Genomic DNA, 20,890 nt, shown 5'->3' on the forward strand with positions numbered 1-20,890 from the left:
CAGTTCTCTGAGATGGGAGGGATTGGACCTCAGCGCCGAGGCCAGAGAGTCACAGCTGATCTTTGATAAGCTGCAGTCCCTTAATCTAAATAAAGAAGGGAAACTTTTATAAGGTTATAAGTGAAACCAGTATTAATCTGAAAGGTTATTCAAAGGCATGATCTGTAAATATTTTATTTAGTTACAGGTTAAAAATGATAGTAATATGTAATTACCACAATTCCAACCTCTCAGGTTTGCACTGTTCCAAAGGAGAATATATATTGTTCTGGCCCTCACTCTTCCCAGGTTCTCCCAACCTCTTTCCCTCCCATCTCATCATGGAGATCCATCTCACCTGTGGCTCATCTTTAAAGGCACAACCTGTCTTAGATGACTTCCTGTCTCCCTCACCATCTACCTCCTCATTGGCTGGTGTCTACCAGGCACCCTCACGTACTTTTGTCTAATTTTGGTTACGATCCGTCGACTTTTTCATTGTCTTTAAATCAATTTATCATGAATAAGTGGTCCCCGTGTGGCCCTCCCTCCTGAAGGAACTGGGCACAACACACACACTCAGAAAGTGTGAGGACCCTCGGATGGAATAATGGACATTTTTGAGAATGGTGTTTACCTCAGAGTTTCCAGTCGGCAGTTTGGAAAGTGGAGAAAACCACAGAGCTGCTTCACTCCTGAATCCTGCAGCTGGTTCTGACCCAGGTCCAGTTCTCTGAGATGGGAGGGATTGGACCTCAGCGCCGAGGCCAGAGAGCCACAGCTGATCTCTGATAAACTGCACTTAATCAATCTGAAAAATGCAGGATAAGGTTTTACGGTGCAGGTCTGCATGTTATCTGCGTCAGTATTAAACCTACGTTAGTTCTTAGTTGGGTCGTACCTGAATTCACGATATTACAAGGAATTTTTTTAATGTCGTGCATCACAGCAGTGTTGAGAACAGCCTCACTTCACCATCTTAGCAGTTATATAGGTAGAAAAATGAAGACTGACCTGAGCCTCTCCAGTTTACAGTTTGGACTCTCCAGTCCAGAACAGAGCTGCTTCACTCCTGAATCCTGCAACGTGTTGTAGCTCAGGTCCAGAACCCTCAGATGGGAGAGGTTGGACTTCAGAGCTGAGGCCACAGAATCACAGCTGGTCTCTGATAAACTGCAGTCACTTAGACTAAAATAACAATTATTTTGAGAGAAGACAAATAAAAATCAACATGTACCAGGGCAAAACACAGCTTACAAGCAACAAACCTCTCTTCCTGCACCGGCTTATCTGCCGTATGTTCGTATTTTGGGTTCTGTCAGGGCGGTTGGACAAGATCTACACCGTATGTAAAGTGTGTGTCGGTCAAAATACCTTCCAAGTTAGTGAATGGAAACATTTTTAAAAATTGTTGCATTGTGTAGAATCGGTGTAGAATCAACTTGTTGACTTCTGATTTGGACTCCAGTCGAAGTGAGGTGCAACAATTGTGGATGCTGAAAGCTTCAGATCTTCATGAAGGTTTCTGTGGTTGGACTGACCTGCTGCCCCTTTAAGAGGGAGGCAGCTTTGGGCTTCTGGCTGGAATGAAGCCACCTAAGATGAGAATGACTGCAGGCTTTCGGTACCAAGGTTCAACAGGGTGCTCACTTCACACTTGGGCTTTTCTCTTTTTTGGGATGGCTTTTCTCAGTAGAGAAGGGACATGGCACACTGCAGCAGCTTTCTTTTTGGGTTTTCTAGTTTTCCCTCTGATCTTTAAAAGACAGGAAGAACCATTTTTGATTTGTCTGAATGTTAGGGCGGTTTTGTGGCCAGCCTAAAATAAACCAAGACAAATCTACAACTGATACTTCCTTTCTAGTCATTGATGACCATCCTCACATGGGACAGATTTCCACAACCAATTTAATACTGCAAATCTGTCCCGTGTGGTCTTTTTTCTGAGAACTGTAACACTACGTTTATAACAAAGATCAAACATGTAAACATTTATTGTCTAACTAGTTACACCTGGGAAAGTACTGGATCATCTCTGACTGACCTGAGAGTCTCCAGCTTACAGAGAGGATCCTGGGGAAAACCACAGAGCAGCTTCACTCCTTGATCCTTCAGTTGGTTCTGACTCAGCTCCAGAACCCTCAGATGGGAGGGATTGGACCTCAGCGCCGAGGCCAGAGAGTCACAGCTGATCTTTGATAAGCTGCAGTCCCTTAATCTAAATAAAGAAGGGAAACTTTTATAAGGTTATAAGTGAAACCAGTATTAATCTGAAAGGTTATTCAAAGGCATGATCTGTAAATATTTTATTTAGTTACAGGTTAAAAATGATAGTAATATGTAATTACCACAATTCCAACCTCTCAGGTTTGCACTGTTCCAAAGGAGAATATATATTGTTCTGGCCCTCACTCTTCCCAGGTTCTCCCAACCTCTTTCCCTCCCATCTCATCATGGAGATCCATCTCACCTGTGGCTCATCTTTAAAGGCACAACCTGTCTTAGATGACTTCCTGTCTCCCTCACCATCTACCTCCTCATTGGCTGGTGTCTACCAGGCACCCTCACGTACTTTTGTCTAATTTTGGTTACGATCCGTCGACTTTTTCATTGTCTTTAAATCAATTTATCATGAATAAGTGGTCCCCGTGTGGCCCTCCCTCCTGAAGGAACTGGGCACAACACACACACTCAGAAAGTGTGAGGACCCTCGGATGGAATAATGGACATTTTTGAGAATGGTGTTTACCTCAGAGTTTCCAGTCGGCAGTTTGGAAAGTGGAGAAAACCACAGAGCTGCTTCACTCCTGAATCCTGCAGCTGGTTCTGACCCAGGTCCAGTTCTCTGAGATGGGAGGGATTGGACCTCAGCGCCGAGGCCAGAGAGCCACAGCTGATCTCTGATAAACTGCACTTAATCAATCTGAAAAATGCAGGATAAGGTTTTACGGTGCAGGTCTGCATGTTATCTGCGTCAGTATTAAACCTACGTTAGTTCTTAGTTGGGTCGTACCTGAATTCACGATATTACAAGGAATTTTTTTAATGTCGTGCATCACAGCAGTGTTGAGAACAGCCTCACTTCACCATCTTAGCAGTTATATAGGTAGAAAAATGAAGACTGACCTGAGCCTCTCCAGTTTACAGTTTGGACTCTCCAGTCCAGAACAGAGCTGCTTCACTCCTGAATCCTGCAACGTGTTGTAGCTCAGGTCCAGAACCCTCAGATGGGAGAGGTTGGACTTCAGAGCTGAGGCCACAGAATCACAGCTGGTCTCTGATAAACTGCAGTCACTTAGACTAAAATAACAATTATTTGAGAGAAGACAAATAAAATCAACATGTACCAGGGCAAAACACAGCTTACAAGCAACAAACCTCTCTTCCTGCACCGGCTTATCTGCCGTATGTTCGTATTTTGGGTTCTGTCAGGGCGGTTGGACAAGATCTACACCGTATGTAAAGTGTGTGTCGGTCAAAATACCTTCCAAGTTAGTGAATGGAAACATTTTTAAAAATTGTTGCATTGTGTAGAATCGGTGTAGAATCAACTTGTTGACTTCTGATTTGGACTCCAGTCGAAGTGAGGTGCAACAATTGTGGATGCTGAAAGCTTCAGATCTTCATGAAGGTTTCTGTGGTTGGACTGACCTGCTGCCCCTTTAAGAGGGAGGCAGCTTTGGGCTTCTGGCTGGAATGAAGCCACCTAAGATGAGAATGACTGCAGGCTTTCGGTACCAAGGTTCAACAGGGTGCTCACTTCACACTTGGGCTTTTCTCTTTTTTGGGATGGCTTTTCTCAGTAGAGAAGGGACATGGCACACTGCAGCAGCTTTCTTTTTGGGTTTTCTAGTTTTCCCTCTGATCTTTAAAAGACAGGAAGAACCATTTTTGATTTGTCTGAATGTTTAGGGCGGTTTTGTGGCCAGCCTAAAATAAACCAAGACAAATCTACAACTGATACTTCCTTTCTAGTCATTGATGACCATCCTCACATGGGACAGATTTCCACAACCAATTTAATACTGCAAATCTGTCCCGTGTGGTCTTTTTTCTGAGAACTGTAACACTACGTTTATAACAAAGATCAAACATGTAAACATTTATTGTCTAACTAGTTACACCTGGGAAAGTACTGGATCATCTCTGACTGACCTGAGAGTCTCCAGCTTACAGAGAGGATCCTGGGGAAAACCACAGAGCAGCTTCACTCCTTGATCCTTCAGTTGGTTCTGACTCAGCTCCAGAACCCTCAGATGGGAGGGATTGGACCTCAGCGCCGAGGCCAGAGAGTCACAGCTGATCTCTGATAACTTGCAGCCACTCAGTCTGGATAAGGAATCATGGCAAGAAATGATCTCTTATTGGAGGAAAAGTCATATTACACTTGCTCAAAATCATTATTTCATTTTATTTCATTATTTAATCAGGGCCCTTGGAGTCAGGAGAGCTCTGCCCCCCACTGATAAACTGGGATATTACAGCAACAACATAGTTAAAAAGTATCTATAAAATTGACTTTTAATGGCTCATTTAAATTCATACTAAACTTCTCTTCTTCAAAAGTCAATGGAGTTTATCTTGAAGCCTTTCATTGTTTCGTTGTTATGTCGAAGATAAAAGAAAGCTGACCTGAGAGTCTCCAGCTTACAGTTTAGACTCTCCAGTCCAGAACAGAGCAGCTTCATCCCAGAATCCTTTAGACTGATGTAGCTCAGCTCCAGAACCCTCAGATGGGAGGGATTGGACCTCAGCGCCGAGGCCAGAGAGTCACAGCTGATCTTTGATAAACTGCAGCGCGACAACCTGGAAAACCAATAAATGGGGCAAATAAAAACACATTTCTAAATATGAAAATGAAGAGAAAAGCAGAAAATGTAAAGAAATTTAGAAAACAGAGGCCTCCTGACCTGAGCGTCTCCAGTCTGCAGTTTGGATGCATCATTGCAGAAGACAGTAACTTTACTCCGGCATCTGTCAGGCTTTTGTTCTTGCTTAAGCTCAGCTCCCGTAGATGAGAAGGCTTTGACATCATTGCTGAGGCCACAACTTCCCAATGCCTCGTTGAAAGAAAACTACCAGACAGTCTGTTGTGCATGAAACAAAAATAGTGAGTCAAACTTTGGGATTTCTAATCAACTTATCTGAGAATCTACCTAAACACAAATGTAGCTCATTTCCTGGAAAAGCTAAATTCAACACCCTAGAGCAACAGTTTGAACGACCATCAGATCTGAAATGCAACTGAATTATTCTCAACATTTGTCTTATTTTAGAACAGCTCATAATTACTCAATATTTAAAATGATTATAGCAAATGGTTTAAAGAAACGTGCATCTTTTTATCTGTCCATCGGCTCTTTGGATATTTTGCATTTCATACAATTTGTACGATCGTGCGTCAAGTCTTAATTGAGCGATCCGATCGATGACATCAGTGTCTGCTTGCATCGATTGCCCTCAGCTTCTGTTATATCTGCCTGTTTTCCTTCAAATCATTTTCACTGCACCTTTTTTTGCTAGTGATGAAGTTGCCACCTAACGGGTGTGGAAAGGGTCAAACAACTTTGTGGGTCACATAAAGGCTCCAAACGTAACCGCCACAAAGACCGAGGCCGGCCAACGAGGCCGGCTGTTTTTACGTTGAACAAATGAAGCAAAATAGTCACGTGTCATTAGTTAAAATGTGTTTTTCTGTCGTTTAAATACGATGTATACAAACAAACAAAAGTTATTTAATGACATGACAGTAATTTCATGATAGTAAGTTAACTTGTGGCTCCTATTATTCCTGCCTTATGTTGGTTTAGTCTGGATTGAACCTTTGAACTTATATCCAGCCAGTGTTGAACATTTCCGGATGAATTGTTGTTTTTTTTATTTATGGACGCTGCAATGGAAATAAAGAATTGAAGGAATGACCACTGGAGGGGGTATTGCTACCTGACATGATCGACTCGGTTGATTTAAACGACGATGTCCGGCCACAAAGATCTTTACTTACACGGCCTTCCTGCAGTTCCTCACAGCTGGAATCAGGCGACGTCGTCCCTCATCTGAGGTGTTGTACTGCTGCAGGTCCAGCTCATCCAGAACCTCCTCTGACATCTGCAGCAGGTCGGCCAGAGCTGAACAGTGGATCTCTGACAGTCTCCTCTCTTGATTTCTTCCCTGACTTCAGGAACTCTTGGATCTCCTGATGGACTGACTGATCCTTCATCTCCATCAGACAGTGGAAGATGTTGATGCTTCTGTCTGGGGACATTACATTACTGTTCACCTCCTTCAGGTTGTTGAGGACCTTCTGGATGGTTTCTGGGTGGCTGTCCATCTGATCCAACAGCCCACCCAAGATCCTCTGATTGGACTCCAGAGAGAGACCATGAAGGAAGCGAACAAACAAGTCCAGGTGGCCATTTTTACTTTCAAGAGATTTGATTAGTGCTCTCCTGAGGAAGTCATCAAGAGATGTGACTGGATCGTAATTTGTGTACAACCATGTTAACCTGGGAAAGCGGTTTGGTTTCGAAAATTTTAGGAACTTATTTATAACCACTGTGTCTTTCCTGGTGTAACAGTGGAACATGTAGACGGCAGCCAGAAACTCCTGAATGCTCAGATGAACAAAGTAGTAGACTGATTTCTGGAAGATCACAATCTCTCTTTTGAAGATCTCTGTACAAACTCCTGAGTACACCGACACCTCGGAGACGTCCAGTCCACATCGCTCCAGGTCTTCTGAGTAGAACATGATGTTTCCTTTCTCCAGATGTTCAAACGCCAGCCGACCCAACTTCAGAAGGAGTTCTTTGTCAGCCTCAGTCAGTTCCTCTGGTCTCTGCTTTCCTCCATACTTCTGCTTCTTCCTCTTTATCTGAACCATCAGGAAGTGTGAGTAGAGGTCAGTCAGGGTTTTGGGCAGCTCTCCTCTCTGGTCTCTGGTCATCATGTCCTCCAGAACTATAGCAGTGATCCAGCAGAAAACTGGGATCAGACACATGATGTGGAGGCTCCTGCAGGCCTTGATGTGTGAGATGATTCTCTTGGACAGATCTTCATCACTGAACCTCCTCCTGAAGTACTCCTCCTTCTGGGAGTCAGTGAAGCCTCGTACTTCTGTGATCCTGTCAACACACGAGGGAGGAATCTGATAGGCTGCTGCAGGTCTGGAGGTGATCCAGATGAGAGCTGAGGGAAGCAGGTTCCCCTGGATGAGGTTCACCAGGAGCACGCCAACGGACGATACTTGTGTGACATCAGAGATGAGCTGATGGTTGTTGAAATCCAGTGAAAATCTGCTTTCATCCAGGGCATCAAAGATGAACAGAAGTTTACAGACAGTCAGATCTTCTGCTCTGATCTTCTGTAATGTTGGATGGAAAACATGAAGCAGTGAGAGAAGACTGTGCTGCTCATCTCTCATCAAGTTCAGCTCCCTGCCATGAGAGCGGAAGCACCAGACTGATGTCTTGGTTCTCCAAACCTTCTGCCCAGTCCAGACTGAACTTCTGCACTGAGAAGGTTTTTCCAACGCCGGCGACACCGTTGGTCAGAACCACTCTGATGTGTCTCTGTTGCTCAGATAAGACTTTGAAGATGTCCTGGCACTTGATTGGCGTGTCCTGATGTTCTTCTTGGAGGTTATCTCAAGCTGTCTCACCTCATGTTGTGTGTCCACCTCCTCACTTTGTCCCTCAGTGATGTAGAGCTCAGTGTAGATCGTGTTCAGCAGGGTTCCACTTCCTGCTTCATTAGTTCCTTCAGTCACATGTTCACATCTTCTCTTCAGACTCATCTTATGACCTTCTATCACCTCCTGCAGATCACCTCCTGAACATAAGTAAACCAATGATTTCCATCTATAATAAATCATCAACACAACTACAAATTCATGACATCACAAGTTCAATTTTATATTGAACAATTTTACTTTGTTTGGGCTTCATTTCAGCATCTCCAGATCTGCTTCCAGATTGTGAACAAGAGGACTCTCCTGGTGGAGCTGACTGGTCCCAGTTTGATAGGATGTGCTCCCCCCTCTCACTGTGAAACAGATCTCTATTAGTCCTTTGATTTATAGGATGAAAAAAACCTGATCAAGACTCAATATTGTTCCAGCATTTATGTCTGAATTCATCTTTCAGTTATAAACATGATTCTTGTTTCTAATCAACAATATTCACATTAAGTATGTAACTATATGACTGTCTGAGGTTTAAGTGTTAAACATCTCCAATAATAAACTCACAACCTGCTGCTGTTAATGTGACTAACAGCTGTCACACAAACACATCATCACGCTTTAGTTTTCTTACATTTTGTCTGAACTTCTGAAGTTCATCATTCCATCTTTGGAGTGGTCACTCTTCAGGGACACACAGATGGGCACTGTGGACTCTGCTCTGTCCTCGTCCATCCTGAGGAAACATCAGAAATAGTGATGAGACTGTGATGAAGGTAAATAATCTGTAGAGGTTGGAGTTAATAATCCCAATTCACTGCATTTTTATCAAACAGGAACATTTCTAATACATTCTGAATAACAACTGAATCAATAAATCAATGATGTATATGTATCATTTTCATGTTTTCAGAGTTTAAGCTGCTTTTTTTAACTGTTCCCTGCAGTGAGAAAAGAACTGGCACCTTTTCCAGCCCCTCATCCTGCTAGCACTGAATGTGCTCTAAAGTTCTTTCCAGAGCAAACGTCTCTGCACTTGCAGCAACATGTTGTAGTCATGGATCCGTGAGGAGAACCGGATACAGGAAACGCCCCGACTTTGATCCCAAAAACCCAACTGGTGGCCAACGGTGGTCCGGCAACGACGGGGACGCTGGTCCATCGGGCCCGACAACACTGGTTTTCCACAGGCCAACATGGTGAAAGGACTGTGCACCGTTTCATTTTAAAGAGCTGATGAATTTCATTTTTCACGATAGTAGAGGCTAATACCTACAAAATGATGTTTTGTATGGTTGTGAAATGTTCAAAGGCAGAGTTATGTGGTTCAGAAAACCTTACTTTAAAGGTGAGCCTTGAGGTCCAATACCGAAGTTGTAAGGGCGGTCTTTGGACCTGTTGCTCTTCATGGAGACACAGCTGGACACTACGAATTTGCTCTCTCTTCCTCTTCCATCACACATTCGCTCATTTTTAAATGTGAGTCCAAATGGTTAAGCAGGAACAGTCTGCTGACACAGAAAATAAGATTAAAGAACATGATCTCAGTATGAAGACAAGCAGAGGTCTGTCCAATGACGTATTGTCGGCTCATTCACATAAAAATCTATTATATGATGTAACCCTGTACATCATACATGCCACATATATATTGGGAAAAGTTTTGGGACATCTTAAAAGTTTACACCATGTTAAACATAAAATAGTTGTGGAAAAATGTTTTCTCCTGGGTGTTTCAAAAGGTGCGGTGGCATTAGACGGACGCACACAAATACAAATGAAATCATTTTTTATCTGGTTATGGTTTACAAGAAACCTAAATTCTTTCAAGATGTCAGTTCTCAGCATTAAATTCAACAAATAAGATGAGAATGCATTCAAAACTAAACAGAAATAAGTCATCACATCATCAAAGTCGGTCAAATGCAGCATCATCTTCTGTCATCTCAGACAGGATTCCAGAAGAGGATCTTCATTTTCAACAACGCACCTTGACATCTCATCATGGCTCGTCTGTCAGATTACAAGCAGCTTTTTTTGATCAGGCGCATCATGTTTCTCACGAACACATGATGGTGCTGGAAAAAACATTTGTAGCCTGACCTAGAGGTCAAAACTCTGCATGGCGTGCACAACTACTCGTTGCAGCTGGTGGTTGTGGCGGAGGAGATACCAAACATATCTAGCAAGCTTGTTTTGGAGCAGAGCTTGTCCACCACCTCTTACCCCACTCATCACAGAAGTCCCACCATATCCATGGCCAGGTGTGTTGGCAGCATTGGAGCCAGCCTCAGGAAAAAAGGTGTGTCAATATCTCAGAAGTGATGCATCAAGTTGACACAACCCAACTGGATACAGGAAACGCCCCGACTTTGATCCCAAAAACCCAACTGGTGGCCAACGGTGGTCTGGCAACGACAGGGACGCTGGTCCATCGGGCCCGACAACACTGGTTTTCCACAGACCAACATGGTGAAAGGACTGTCTTCAGCTCAGCCAATAAATTATTTGGTGCTACATAAACATACTAGTAAGGACTTTTAACTTCCCTCCTTTGTTCCCTCTTCAATTATTTCTAGAATCCAAGTTCTCAAAGATCACTGCTCTATTTAAAATAGATGAAAGAAATGACACCCACTCCTGCTTTTCTTTCACAGTGGTTCCACAACATAGAACAATAAACCACTGTGAGAAAACGTGCAACATTAACCAAAAATCCTGTTGGTGTCCTGTGATCCTGTGTGGATTTATTTATTTATTTATTTATTTTTAAAGTTTATTGTGTTAAATTGGTCTGGCTGAGAGATGCTAACTTGCACACGATTAGATGTTGTTTGACAGGTAATACCAAAATATCAAGCTGTAACCTGAACTCTAATAGCTTTTCACCTGTCACAAAAATGTCGCTCTTCCTGCTTTGTCTGAAGAGAATAGTTTCAATTTCACTTTTAAACCTAATCAACAGCTTTATGGCGTATACATTACTATCATTAAAGCATTCTGGGAGGGTTTAAAGTTCTTTTAGGATCAGTAGCAAAGACCAGAAAAATAAACTAAACTTTACTTAGAAAGACTATTCAACTATAACTAAAGCCAAACTATAAGAAAGTTAAATAAGAAGTACTCATTTATAATGTATAATGATGTTTTGTGCTAAAACTAAATATGAAGTCTAGTTGAATCAAATCTTGATTTTATCTCCAAACACAACTGTCAATTCTTTTCAATAATGCTCTTCGTTTACACTCACCTTGTCGGTCTTCAGTCTTCCTGCTTAGTCTCAAAGGAATACTTTGAAAAACTCGTTTGTTGGGTTCCCAGTTTCTGGGAAGGTTGTTGCTGGTGTCTACCTGCAGGGGGCGGGGAGGAGCCGCTCCTCAGCCACAGCTGGCCCCGCAGACACACGCAGCTGCGGTCTCTCTTCAATCTCCCGTTAGATTTTAGGACTTCTGTGGCTTGACTATTAGTTTTCCCAGCGGACTTGTTTTGGACTCTCTCGAGGTCTCTCCGCCTCTCTGTGAACGCGGACCGAACTGTTCTTGTTCACTTTAAAATAAAGACGATTTTCGGACACCATTGTCCACTGCGTGTTGCTGCTTTCGGGTCCTGATGCAACCGTTCCGAACACTCCTCTGTTGATCAACAACTTTATGGCTGTTGATTTATATTCCACGACTATAAAAGCATTCTGGGAGGGTTCAAGATTAAAAGTTATTTTGCTATTTTAATGCCTTAAATAATGAAAACTTACTATAACGATAATAATATGTAATTACCACAATTCCAACCTCTCAGGTTTGCACTGTTCCAAAGGAGAATATATATTGTTCTGGCCCTCACTCTTCCCAGGTTCTCCCCACCTCTTTCCCTCCCATCTCATCATGGAGATCCATCTCACCTGTGGCTCATCTTTAAAGGCACAACCTGTCTTAGATGACTTCCTGTCTCCCTCACCATCTACCTCCTCGTTGGCTGGTGTCTACCAGGCACCCTCACGTAGTTTTGTCTAATTTTGGTTACCATCTGTCGGCTTTTTCATATACGGTATATAGAATATAGGGCACGTTTGTGCGTGATATCACTCCGCGTCTGCGCAACGACCACAACCTCCTGTCTTTAGTATTGCTGCGCCAACTGGTGGTCTTTTGGGTTGAGGATAACGGTGATCTATATGTACCTATATGTAGCTATAGCGTCATTGGCCTCCACTCCAGCCACTCCTGGTAGTTCCTCAAAAACACTGAGTTTTTAGTGGATGCACAATCTGTGGAAGCCAACATAGAAATTTCTGAAGAGCCAAAGTTCTTGCAACAAAAATATAGTCCCCAATTAGGTTGTTTTGTTATCACACGACCCCGTCCCCATTATCTTAAGAGAATATAAGAGAATGAGTGGAGACAGAAGAGAGAATGAGACGTTTTTGGCGCATGTCGCTCTTGATTTAGTCTTTATTTTTGCAGTAAACTTAAAGGAGGCCTTTTCACTTTATGTTTGATTCCATTTAAGCTGATATTCCATTCTTGACATCTTTACATTTACAGTATTCATGGGAGTTTTATTTGGTCATTTTGCTTCTTTTTATTTCCTATTTCCCACATTTATTATTTGTTTTATTAGATTGCAATAAATCATATAACATTTAACAGATTGACTAAAGTCAAATGACCTGCGGTTCCCACCGATAGCCATCATTCTGATGGGTTTTTGCTGGCTGCAGCTGAATATTCCAATGCTCCAGGTCACAGATACAGTAAATACTAAACCCTAAAGATTCTGAAGGCATGATGTTAAATAGTAACGTATAATACAGACATTTGAAGAGACAATTAAGAGAATGTTTTCATGCTTATAAGAGTGACCAGGAGCCATTTAGAACTTTATAAAGATGACCTTGTGTGATACCAGGAAACTAATTTAACTTCAAGGCGAAGCTGCTTCTGCTTTGTCGACCATCGGACTGATCTCCTGAAAGTCCACCCACCGCTTTTTAAAAACTGAATTCTCATCTATGGACGGAGTAGACGGCAGATGTTTCCACAGATGCTCTTCACCAGTGGTCAGTGAGTGATGCAGCAGATGAGCGGGAGTTGACTGGCTACAACCAGCTACTGACTCAATGTCTCCAGCCCATAGTGTGGATTTCTCTATGAGATCAGACAGCAGCTTCACTCCTGAATCCTGCAACTTGTTGATGCTGAGGTCCAGTTCTCTGAGATGGGAGGGATTGGACCTCAGCGCCGAGGCCAGAGAGTCACAAGCCTGATCTTTGATAAGCTGCAGTCCCTTAATCTAAATAAAGAAGGGAAACTTTATAAGGTTATAAGTGAAACCAGTATTAATCTGAAAGGTTATTCAAAGGCATGATCTGTAAATATTTTAATTTAGTTACAGGTTAAAAACTGATAAGTAATATGTAATTACACAATTCCAACCTCTCAGGTTTGCACTGTTCCAAAGGAGAATATATATTGTTCTGGCCCTCACTCTTCCCAGGTTCTCCCAACCTCTTTCCCTCCCATCTCATCATGGAGATCCATCTCACCTGTGGCTCATCTTTAAAGGCACAACCTGTCTTAGATGACTTCCTGTCTCCCTCACCATCTACCTCCTCATTGGCTGGTGTCTACCAGGCACCCTCACGTACTTTGTCTAATTTTGGTTACGATCCGTCGACTTTTTCATTGTCTTTAAATCACTTTATCATGAATAAGTGGTCCCCGTGTGGCCCTCCCTCCTGAAGGAACTGGCACAACCACACACCACTCAGAAAAGTGTGAGGACCCTCGGATTGGAATAACTGGACATTTTTGAGAATGGTGTTTACTCAGAGTTCCAGCGGCAGTTTGGAAAGTGGAGAAAACCACAGAGCTGCTTCACTCCTGAATCCTGCAGCTGGTTCTGACCCAGGTCCAGTTCTCTGAGATGGGAGGGATTGGACCTCAGCGCCGAGGCCAGAGAGCCACAGCTGATCTCTGATACACTGCCACTTAATCAATCTGAAAATGCAGGATAAGGTTTTACGGTGGCAGGTCTGCATGTTACTCTGCGTCAGTATTAAACCTACATTAGTTCTTAGTTGGGTCGTACCTGAATTCAGTGAAAATCTGCTTTCATCCAGGCCATCAAAGATGAACAGAAGTTTACAGACAGTCAGATCTTCTGCTCTGATCTTCTGTAATGTTGGATGGAAAACATGAAGCAGTGAGAGAAGACTGTGCTGCTCATCTCTCATCAAGTTCAGCTCCCTCCATGAGAGCGGAAGCACCAGACTGATGTCTTGGTTCTCCAAACCTTCTGCCCAGTCCAGACTGAACTTCTGCACTGAGAAGGTTTTTCCAACGCCGGCGACACCGTTGGTCAGAACCACTCTGATGTGTCTCTGTTGCTCAGATAAGACTTTGAAGATGTCCTGGCACTTGATTGGGGTTTCCTGGATGTTCTTCTTGGAGGTTATCTCAAGCTGTCTCACCTCATGTTGTGTGTCCACCTCCTCACTTTGTCCCTCAGTGATGTAGAACTCAGTGTAGATCTTGTTCAGCAGGGTTCCACTTCCTGCTTCATTAGTTCCTTCAGTCACATGTTCACATCTTCTCTTCAGAATGATCTTATGACCCTTCTATCACCTCCCTGCAGATCACCCTCCTGAAAACATAAGTAAACCAATATTTCCATCTATAATAAATCATCAACACAACTACAAATTCATGACATCACAAGTTCAATTTTATATTGAACAATTTTACTTTGTTTGGGCTTCATTTCAGCATCTCCAGATCTGCTTCCAGATTGTGAACAAGAGGACTCTCCTGGTGGAGCTGACTGGTCCCAGTTTGATAGGATGTGCTCCCCCCTCTCACTATGAAACAGATCTCTATTAGTCCTTTGATTTATAGGATGAAAAAACCTGATCAAGACTCAATATTGTTCCAGCATTTATGTCTGAATTCATCTTTCATTTTTAAACATGATTCTTGTTTCTAATCAACAATATTCACATTAAGTATGTAACTATATGACTGTCTGAGGTTTAAGTGTTAAACATCTCCAATAATAAACTCACAACCTGCTGCTGTTAATGTGACTAACAGCTGGCACACAAACACATCATCACGCTTTAGTTTTCTTACATTTCGTCTGAACTTCTGAAGTTCATCATTCCATGTTTGGAGTGGTCACTCTTCAGGGACACACAGCTGGGCACTGTGGACTCTGCTCTGTCCTCGTCCATCCTGAGGAAACATCAGAAATAGTGATGAGACTGTGATGAAGGTAAATAATCTGTAGAGGTTGTAGTTAAATAATCCCAATTCACTGCATTTTTATCAAACAGGAACACCAAAATATCAAGCTGTAACCTGAACTGTTGAACAACTCTAATAACCCTAATAGCTTTTCACCTGTCACAAAAATGTCGCTCTTCCTGCTTTGTCTGAAGAGAATAGTTTCAATTTCACTTTTAAAACCTAATCAACAGCTTTATGGCGTATACATTACTATCATTAAAGTATTCTGGGAGGGTTTAAAGTTCTTTTAGGATCAGTAGCAAAGACCAGAAAAATAAACTAAACTTCACTTAGAAAGACTATTCAACTATAACTAAAGCCAAACTATAAGAAAGTTAAATAAGAAGTATTCATTTATAATATATGATGATGTTTTGTGCTAAAACTAAATATGAAGTCTAGTTGAATCAAATCTTGATTTTATCTCCAAACACAACTGTTAATTCTTTTCAATATTGCTCTTCGTTTACACTCACCTTGTCGGCCTTCAGTCTTCCTGCTTAGTCTGAAAGGAATACTTTGAAAAACTCGTTTGTTGGGTTCCCAGTTTCTGGGAACGTTGTTGCTGGTGTCTACCTGCAGGGGGCGGGGAGGAGCCGCTCCTCAGCCACAGCTGGCCCCGCAGACACACGCACCTGCGGTCTCTCTTCAATCTCCCGTTAGATTTTAGGACTTCTGTGGCTTGACTATTAGTTTTCCCAGCGGCCTTGTTTTGGACTCTCTCGAGGTCTCTCCGCCTCTCTGTGAACGCGGACCGAACTGTTCTTGTTCACTTTAAAATAAAGACGATTTTCGGACACCATTGTCCACTGCGTGTTGCTGCTTTCGGGTCCTGATGCAACCGTTCCGAACACTCCTCTGTTGATCAACAACTTTATGGCTGTTGATTTATATTCCACGACTATAAAAGCATTCTGGGAGGGTTCAAGATTAAAAGTTATTTTGCTATTTTAATGCCTTAAATAATGAAAACTTACTATGCAATTAGATAATGATTAGATAAATAAACTCAGTTAAAAAAGATTTATGATGCGTCACAGATTTTGAAAGACTTGTAAAAGCAGCATATTTATGCAGCCCTGGAGTCCAGGAGGAGCAGAAGAGGTCAGAATGTGTCGGAGCGCGTTTAACTATTGTCTGCAGTCCCACACGTGTCCACCGGGTGGCGGCAAAGCACCACATGATATTTCTCCTTTTTTCGAACTTTTTCAGCTGTGTTGAGCTTTAAATCTTCACCTGTCGCTCCCTCTAAGCTCTAAACTTTGCGGTTCTGTGTGTAGTTTGTGGGTTTAAATATTTCTGATGAATTCTGATGACGATGACTGAAACTGTCAATGACCAATAGAAAGTTCGTCCATTTTACTACTACGTCACACATTTTCATTATTTATTGTCATTTTGGGGTCTAAACTGGACCAGTTCTGTGAGCTGTTTTGCTTTTTCTGTGGACCAGATGTTCCAGGCAGGTTCCATCATCGGACACAGACGGAGACAGGTCACGTGACAACAGTCAGCCTTTAGTTCTTTATTACAGGAGGATCTGGTTTATATACAGACACGTATCTGCAAAATACTAAAAAGTATATGAAGTATATATTAAGTGTTTATACACACGTTTGCGCGTACGTGCACACTGTATATTCATATAATAACTTAGTTTCTAAAACACCAAAGTAGAGTCACTGAGGCACGGCTTCACCTCCTTTACACCAAGGTTTCACTGAGCAGGTGTGATGAACTGTTGCAGAAGGAAGAGCATGGAACATGTTAATAATCGGACACAAAAACCCTCAGGTTTATTGTCTGGACCTCGCCATCCCTTTGGGGAGGATCATCTCATTCTTCAGCTTTGAACTGTCACAGTTCTGTCACAGTGAGTGGATGCTGCATTCATCACACACACAATAGTCAGAAGAGAAGAAGGGAGAACAGAAGCCCATTTTCCTCAGTGTTGGTGTGGAGATGCCTGTTTGGAGAAGGAAGCAGGCTGGACTCTTCCAGCTGGCTTTAATGCCACTTCTCTTCTGAGAATGTTTGTTCTTGTGCTTGGAGCGAACCGACGATCCTTTAAAGTCAGGCATCCTAAAGGTGGATGTTTTCTGAGGCGTGGAGGCTTTAAAGTGGTGCTTATGACGTTAGCGAGCCCCCGCTCGTGGAAGGCTGCGGTTAATATCCAATTCACGCACTATTTGAGACTGCAGTTGAGCCTTTTTCAAAACTAAATGTACACTTTCCCAATGATGCCCATAGGATGTTAGCTGTTTAGGTTAAATCGATGCTTTGATGTCATACAAACAAGGGGAAACACCTTGATTGACAGATGAGCTCATTCTCCTGATTGGGCCAAAAATGATGGAACATCTCTGCATCATGTGAGGTTGGATGATTTGCCTCATTGCCCCTCCATGGTGGAACCGTCATGGCCGTGTCATGTGAGATACTTTAGGTTAAGGCCCAGGTCAAATGTGAATTATTTAAAATTGAACATGAAGAACTCCTGGAACAGACAGGCTCTGTACAAGTGGTTATAATATATTTACATCAGAAAGCAACCTGCACAACTTCCACACATATCTGTCTTTATTTGCAACAATAAGTGTATATTTGCCGGAACACTAGTATAAAGGAGTAAAGCTCATATCATCTTACACGAAGGCGTCGTGCTGCAGATCAGAAAAGACGATTTACACACTGGCATGCAAGTGGGCAAAGCTATGAATCAGCACTTTTAGGCTGCCACCGACTAAGTGCGGTTAGTAGCCAATAATCTCTTTACATGGAAGCAGGCATGTGGTGGGGTCTGTTTCACCCTATCGCCTTAGCTGCTGCTGGTCATATGATCCAATAATACTTTCCAAGCTGGTTGTTGGCGTTTCTGCAGGAATTGGCTCGTTTGCTCTCTCACAGCGGATCAGAATTGTGCGTTACTTTGTGGTGAGTCGCTACTACTCTTTTCCTCATCTCATACTAACCAAAACTAACGTATACTACTGTAACAGGTGTATTAAGAAAGGTTCGTCTTTTTTGGAAGGTTAAAATTTTGAAAATATCTGGGATTATCGACAGTCGGGCTTTTTATTTTCCATCTTTGCGGACTCCGGGGTTTTATTCATGGTCGACACTGCTGCGCTTCTTTTTGCGCCATTACGGTAATGACGTCGGCCGACGCGGAAGTGATTCCACGGGGGCCAACGGGTTCGAACGGTGGAGTCCCGTTTAAATTGTTAAAAACAAATGTCTTTTCGTTATAGCTCCAAAGAAATTCTAGCCGCTTCTACTACTATCGGTGTGGTTTCCATCGCTGCTTATTTCATTGGTATGAACAGGCTTTTTTTTAAATAAAAAAAATTAAATGTTAACGTCGTGAACTTGGGCATGTTTGTTGACGTCCGGTAATATTCTTTGATTCTTTTGATTTAATGTCATAAGAGAAAAAAGACTTTGACTGCAGCACAGATTCTGAGATCAAGTTTAATATGAGAAAGTTCTTTCATAAATACGGATCATGGGACGCTGAATGAGATTGCATCATCATCCTACACTCCAACCATTGAGTATTATATCGGAAGAAATGCATAACTGCACGTACTAAATAGTGCATTAATTCTTTACTCCACATTTGAAACCAATGGTTGCATTTTTGAATGCTAAAGGCGTGTGCCTTTGGCATATTATTTATTATTCGGCTTGATCAGAGGTCATCTTTACCAGGGCCAAGTCCAGAGTTACATAACCTTTATTTCCTTACTAACTTATCTTCTAATGTGCACACCAGTTACACCCTGAGCCGGATTTGATGTGGTACTAGTCTCAGTACTTTTGCCTGAATATTATTACAAACACACCATCAGTTATGCTTTTTTGATTCAGTGGTGAATTTACTGATGTCACATTTTGGCCCCAGGCTGGCTCAGATTATATCAAGCTTTACAGGCAGCAGTCGGATTTTTCTTTATCCGTTGATGCTGGTGGCATGTTTGACCCTCTGAGATCGTTGATGGCTTGATCCGACTTCCAGAGGAGTCCATTAGACGGTCCGCCGTCTCTTCTTGTTCTTTATTATTGTATCTAACTTGCTGTTTCACCCTCAGGGAAAAGGAGATCTTCCAGAATGAGCATCATCAAAAGTCACTGTGGGAACGACCCGCTGATGCAGTACGTCCTCAATCACTCCTTGAGGGAGCATCCAGCCCTGAAAGGCCTCAGACTGGTGAGGAGTCCAGATCCCAGCTGGAGAACAGCTCTGCTCGGGTCAAAAACATCTGCTCGAATGACGTGTTTTAAAATCTTGTCTTCAGAGGACCATGGAACACTCTTCCAACATCATGATGGTCGCCTGCGAGCAATCTCAGTTCATGGCCAATCTAGCAAAACTGATAAAAGCCAAGAAAGTGATAGAGATCGGTAAGAGCGTCCATCAGATCGATGCCAGATCTACTTAAACATGAACTGCAGCCTCTTCCGTAACCCTCCTGCTCAAACGTGCATTTCATTACTCTGAAGAAAATCTTATTTTTGGAGTAATGTGTCCAATCTGCGCTCCCATTCCAGGCGTATACACGGGCTACAACACGCTGAGCATGGCTCTGGCCTTGCCTGATGACGGCGCTCTGGTGGGGTGTGACATCAGCGAAGAATACGCCAACATTGGCAAACCCTTCTGGAAAGAGGTCTGTTTTTTTTAATCATTTAACTCGTAGGAAGGGTGCCACAACAGCTGTGTCTTTAAGCCTGGCAAATATTAAAATGTCTTCAACCGAATTTAAAGGCAAGTTATCAGTGCTAAGATGCTGCCGTTGCCAGATTAATTACACACGCTCCTGGCTCTGGCCTCATTTTCTAACGAGTCTTTAGTGTTTGCTGCACATTTCCTTTAAAGTTTTCCGCTGTCTTTGCTTCCAGGCTGGAGTGGAGAAGAAAATCCACCTGCGCATTCAGCCAGCATTGAAAACTCTAGGTACAGCCACATTTCCCTCATTATACAGGTGCAAAATAGCAGCCAAGACTTTCCGTCCGGGCAGTCGTTTGACGGACACAGAACATGTTCTTCATCTTCTGCTTCAGATGACCTTTTGTCGGGCGGCGAGGCTGAAACGTTTGACTTCATCTTCATCGATGCCGACAAGGTGAACTATGACAACTACTACGAGAAGTCCCTTCTCCTGCTGAGGAAAGGGGGAATCATCGCCATCGACAACGTAAGGCTGTCACGCGAGACATTTAAATGCTCGACGTGGGTCAACGCGTTGATCCGTCCGACCTCTGTCCTTGTAGGTGCTGTGGGGCGGCAGCGTGTTAAACCCCTCCCCCGACGACCTCGACACCGTGGCCATCGACAAGCTGAACAAGAAGCTGCACCGAGACACCCGGGTCACCCTGAGCATGCTCACCGTGGGAGACGGACTCACGCTGGCCATGAAGCTGTAGGGCGTGAAGACTGTAGGAAAGCATTTGGAAACCTCTGGCACTTCTTCATCACAGGACTCTTTATTTTGGGTGCTGTTTTTAGTCAAACTTACATCTTAATCATGGAAATAATAAAATAGGGAGGTTTTAAAAGGATCATCTTAACTATTTCAATAAAGCCACCTTTTTTTTAGCTAATCAAAAGGTTTCAAATAGTGTCTTTCATGTGGATTGTGTTGAATTTTGCCCTTTTGTTAATTATGACAGGACAGGTGACCCTATTGCACAGATGCCTTTTGCAAAAATAGTTTTGTTGTACAGCCCTCCAAAATAGGAAGAAATTTTTATATTACACACTTTTGCTTCAGTCACAGAAGAGACTGAAAACCCATTAATCAAACTCGTATCAGATCCAAGCAGGAATAAATCAAGAGCCGCCGGGGATTGAAGCATAATTAGGACTAGTTTAAGCAAAGCGGCGCGACTAAAAGACAAAGATGTGCAAATAAAACAGGAGGACTTTCTACTGTGCAAAAGAACA

At 42.7% G+C, this 20,890-nt stretch overlaps 1 protein-coding gene across 2 annotated transcripts; it reads left to right on the top strand.

The window, feature by feature from the left end:
- Positions 1-17,694: 17,694 nt before the first annotated feature.
- On the top strand, positions 17,695-20,547 carry LOC101064827 (catechol O-methyltransferase domain-containing protein 1-like). Of its 2 annotated transcripts, none has more exons than XM_011620514.2 (7): positions 17,695-17,877; positions 19,035-19,153; positions 19,242-19,347; positions 19,495-19,613; positions 19,846-19,900; positions 20,008-20,141; positions 20,218-20,547. In XM_011620514.2, exons 2-7 carry the CDS (start codon positions 19,055-19,057, stop codon positions 20,368-20,370), a joined length of 666 nt encoding a protein of 221 aa, XP_011618816.1. In that variant the 5' UTR covers positions 17,695-17,877; positions 19,035-19,054; the 3' UTR covers positions 20,371-20,547. The 2 variants fall into 2 exon arrangements, with proteins under 2 accessions (XP_011618816.1, XP_029698850.1); XM_029842990.1 differs by lacking the exon at positions 17,695-17,877 and adding an exon at positions 18,099-18,259.
- Positions 20,548-20,890: the final 343 nt, after the last annotated feature.

Source organism: Takifugu rubripes, chromosome 1 (assembly GCF_901000725.2).
Source record: "Takifugu rubripes chromosome 1, fTakRub1.2, whole genome shotgun sequence".
Classification (NCBI taxonomy): domain Eukaryota; kingdom Metazoa; phylum Chordata; class Actinopteri; order Tetraodontiformes; family Tetraodontidae; genus Takifugu; species Takifugu rubripes.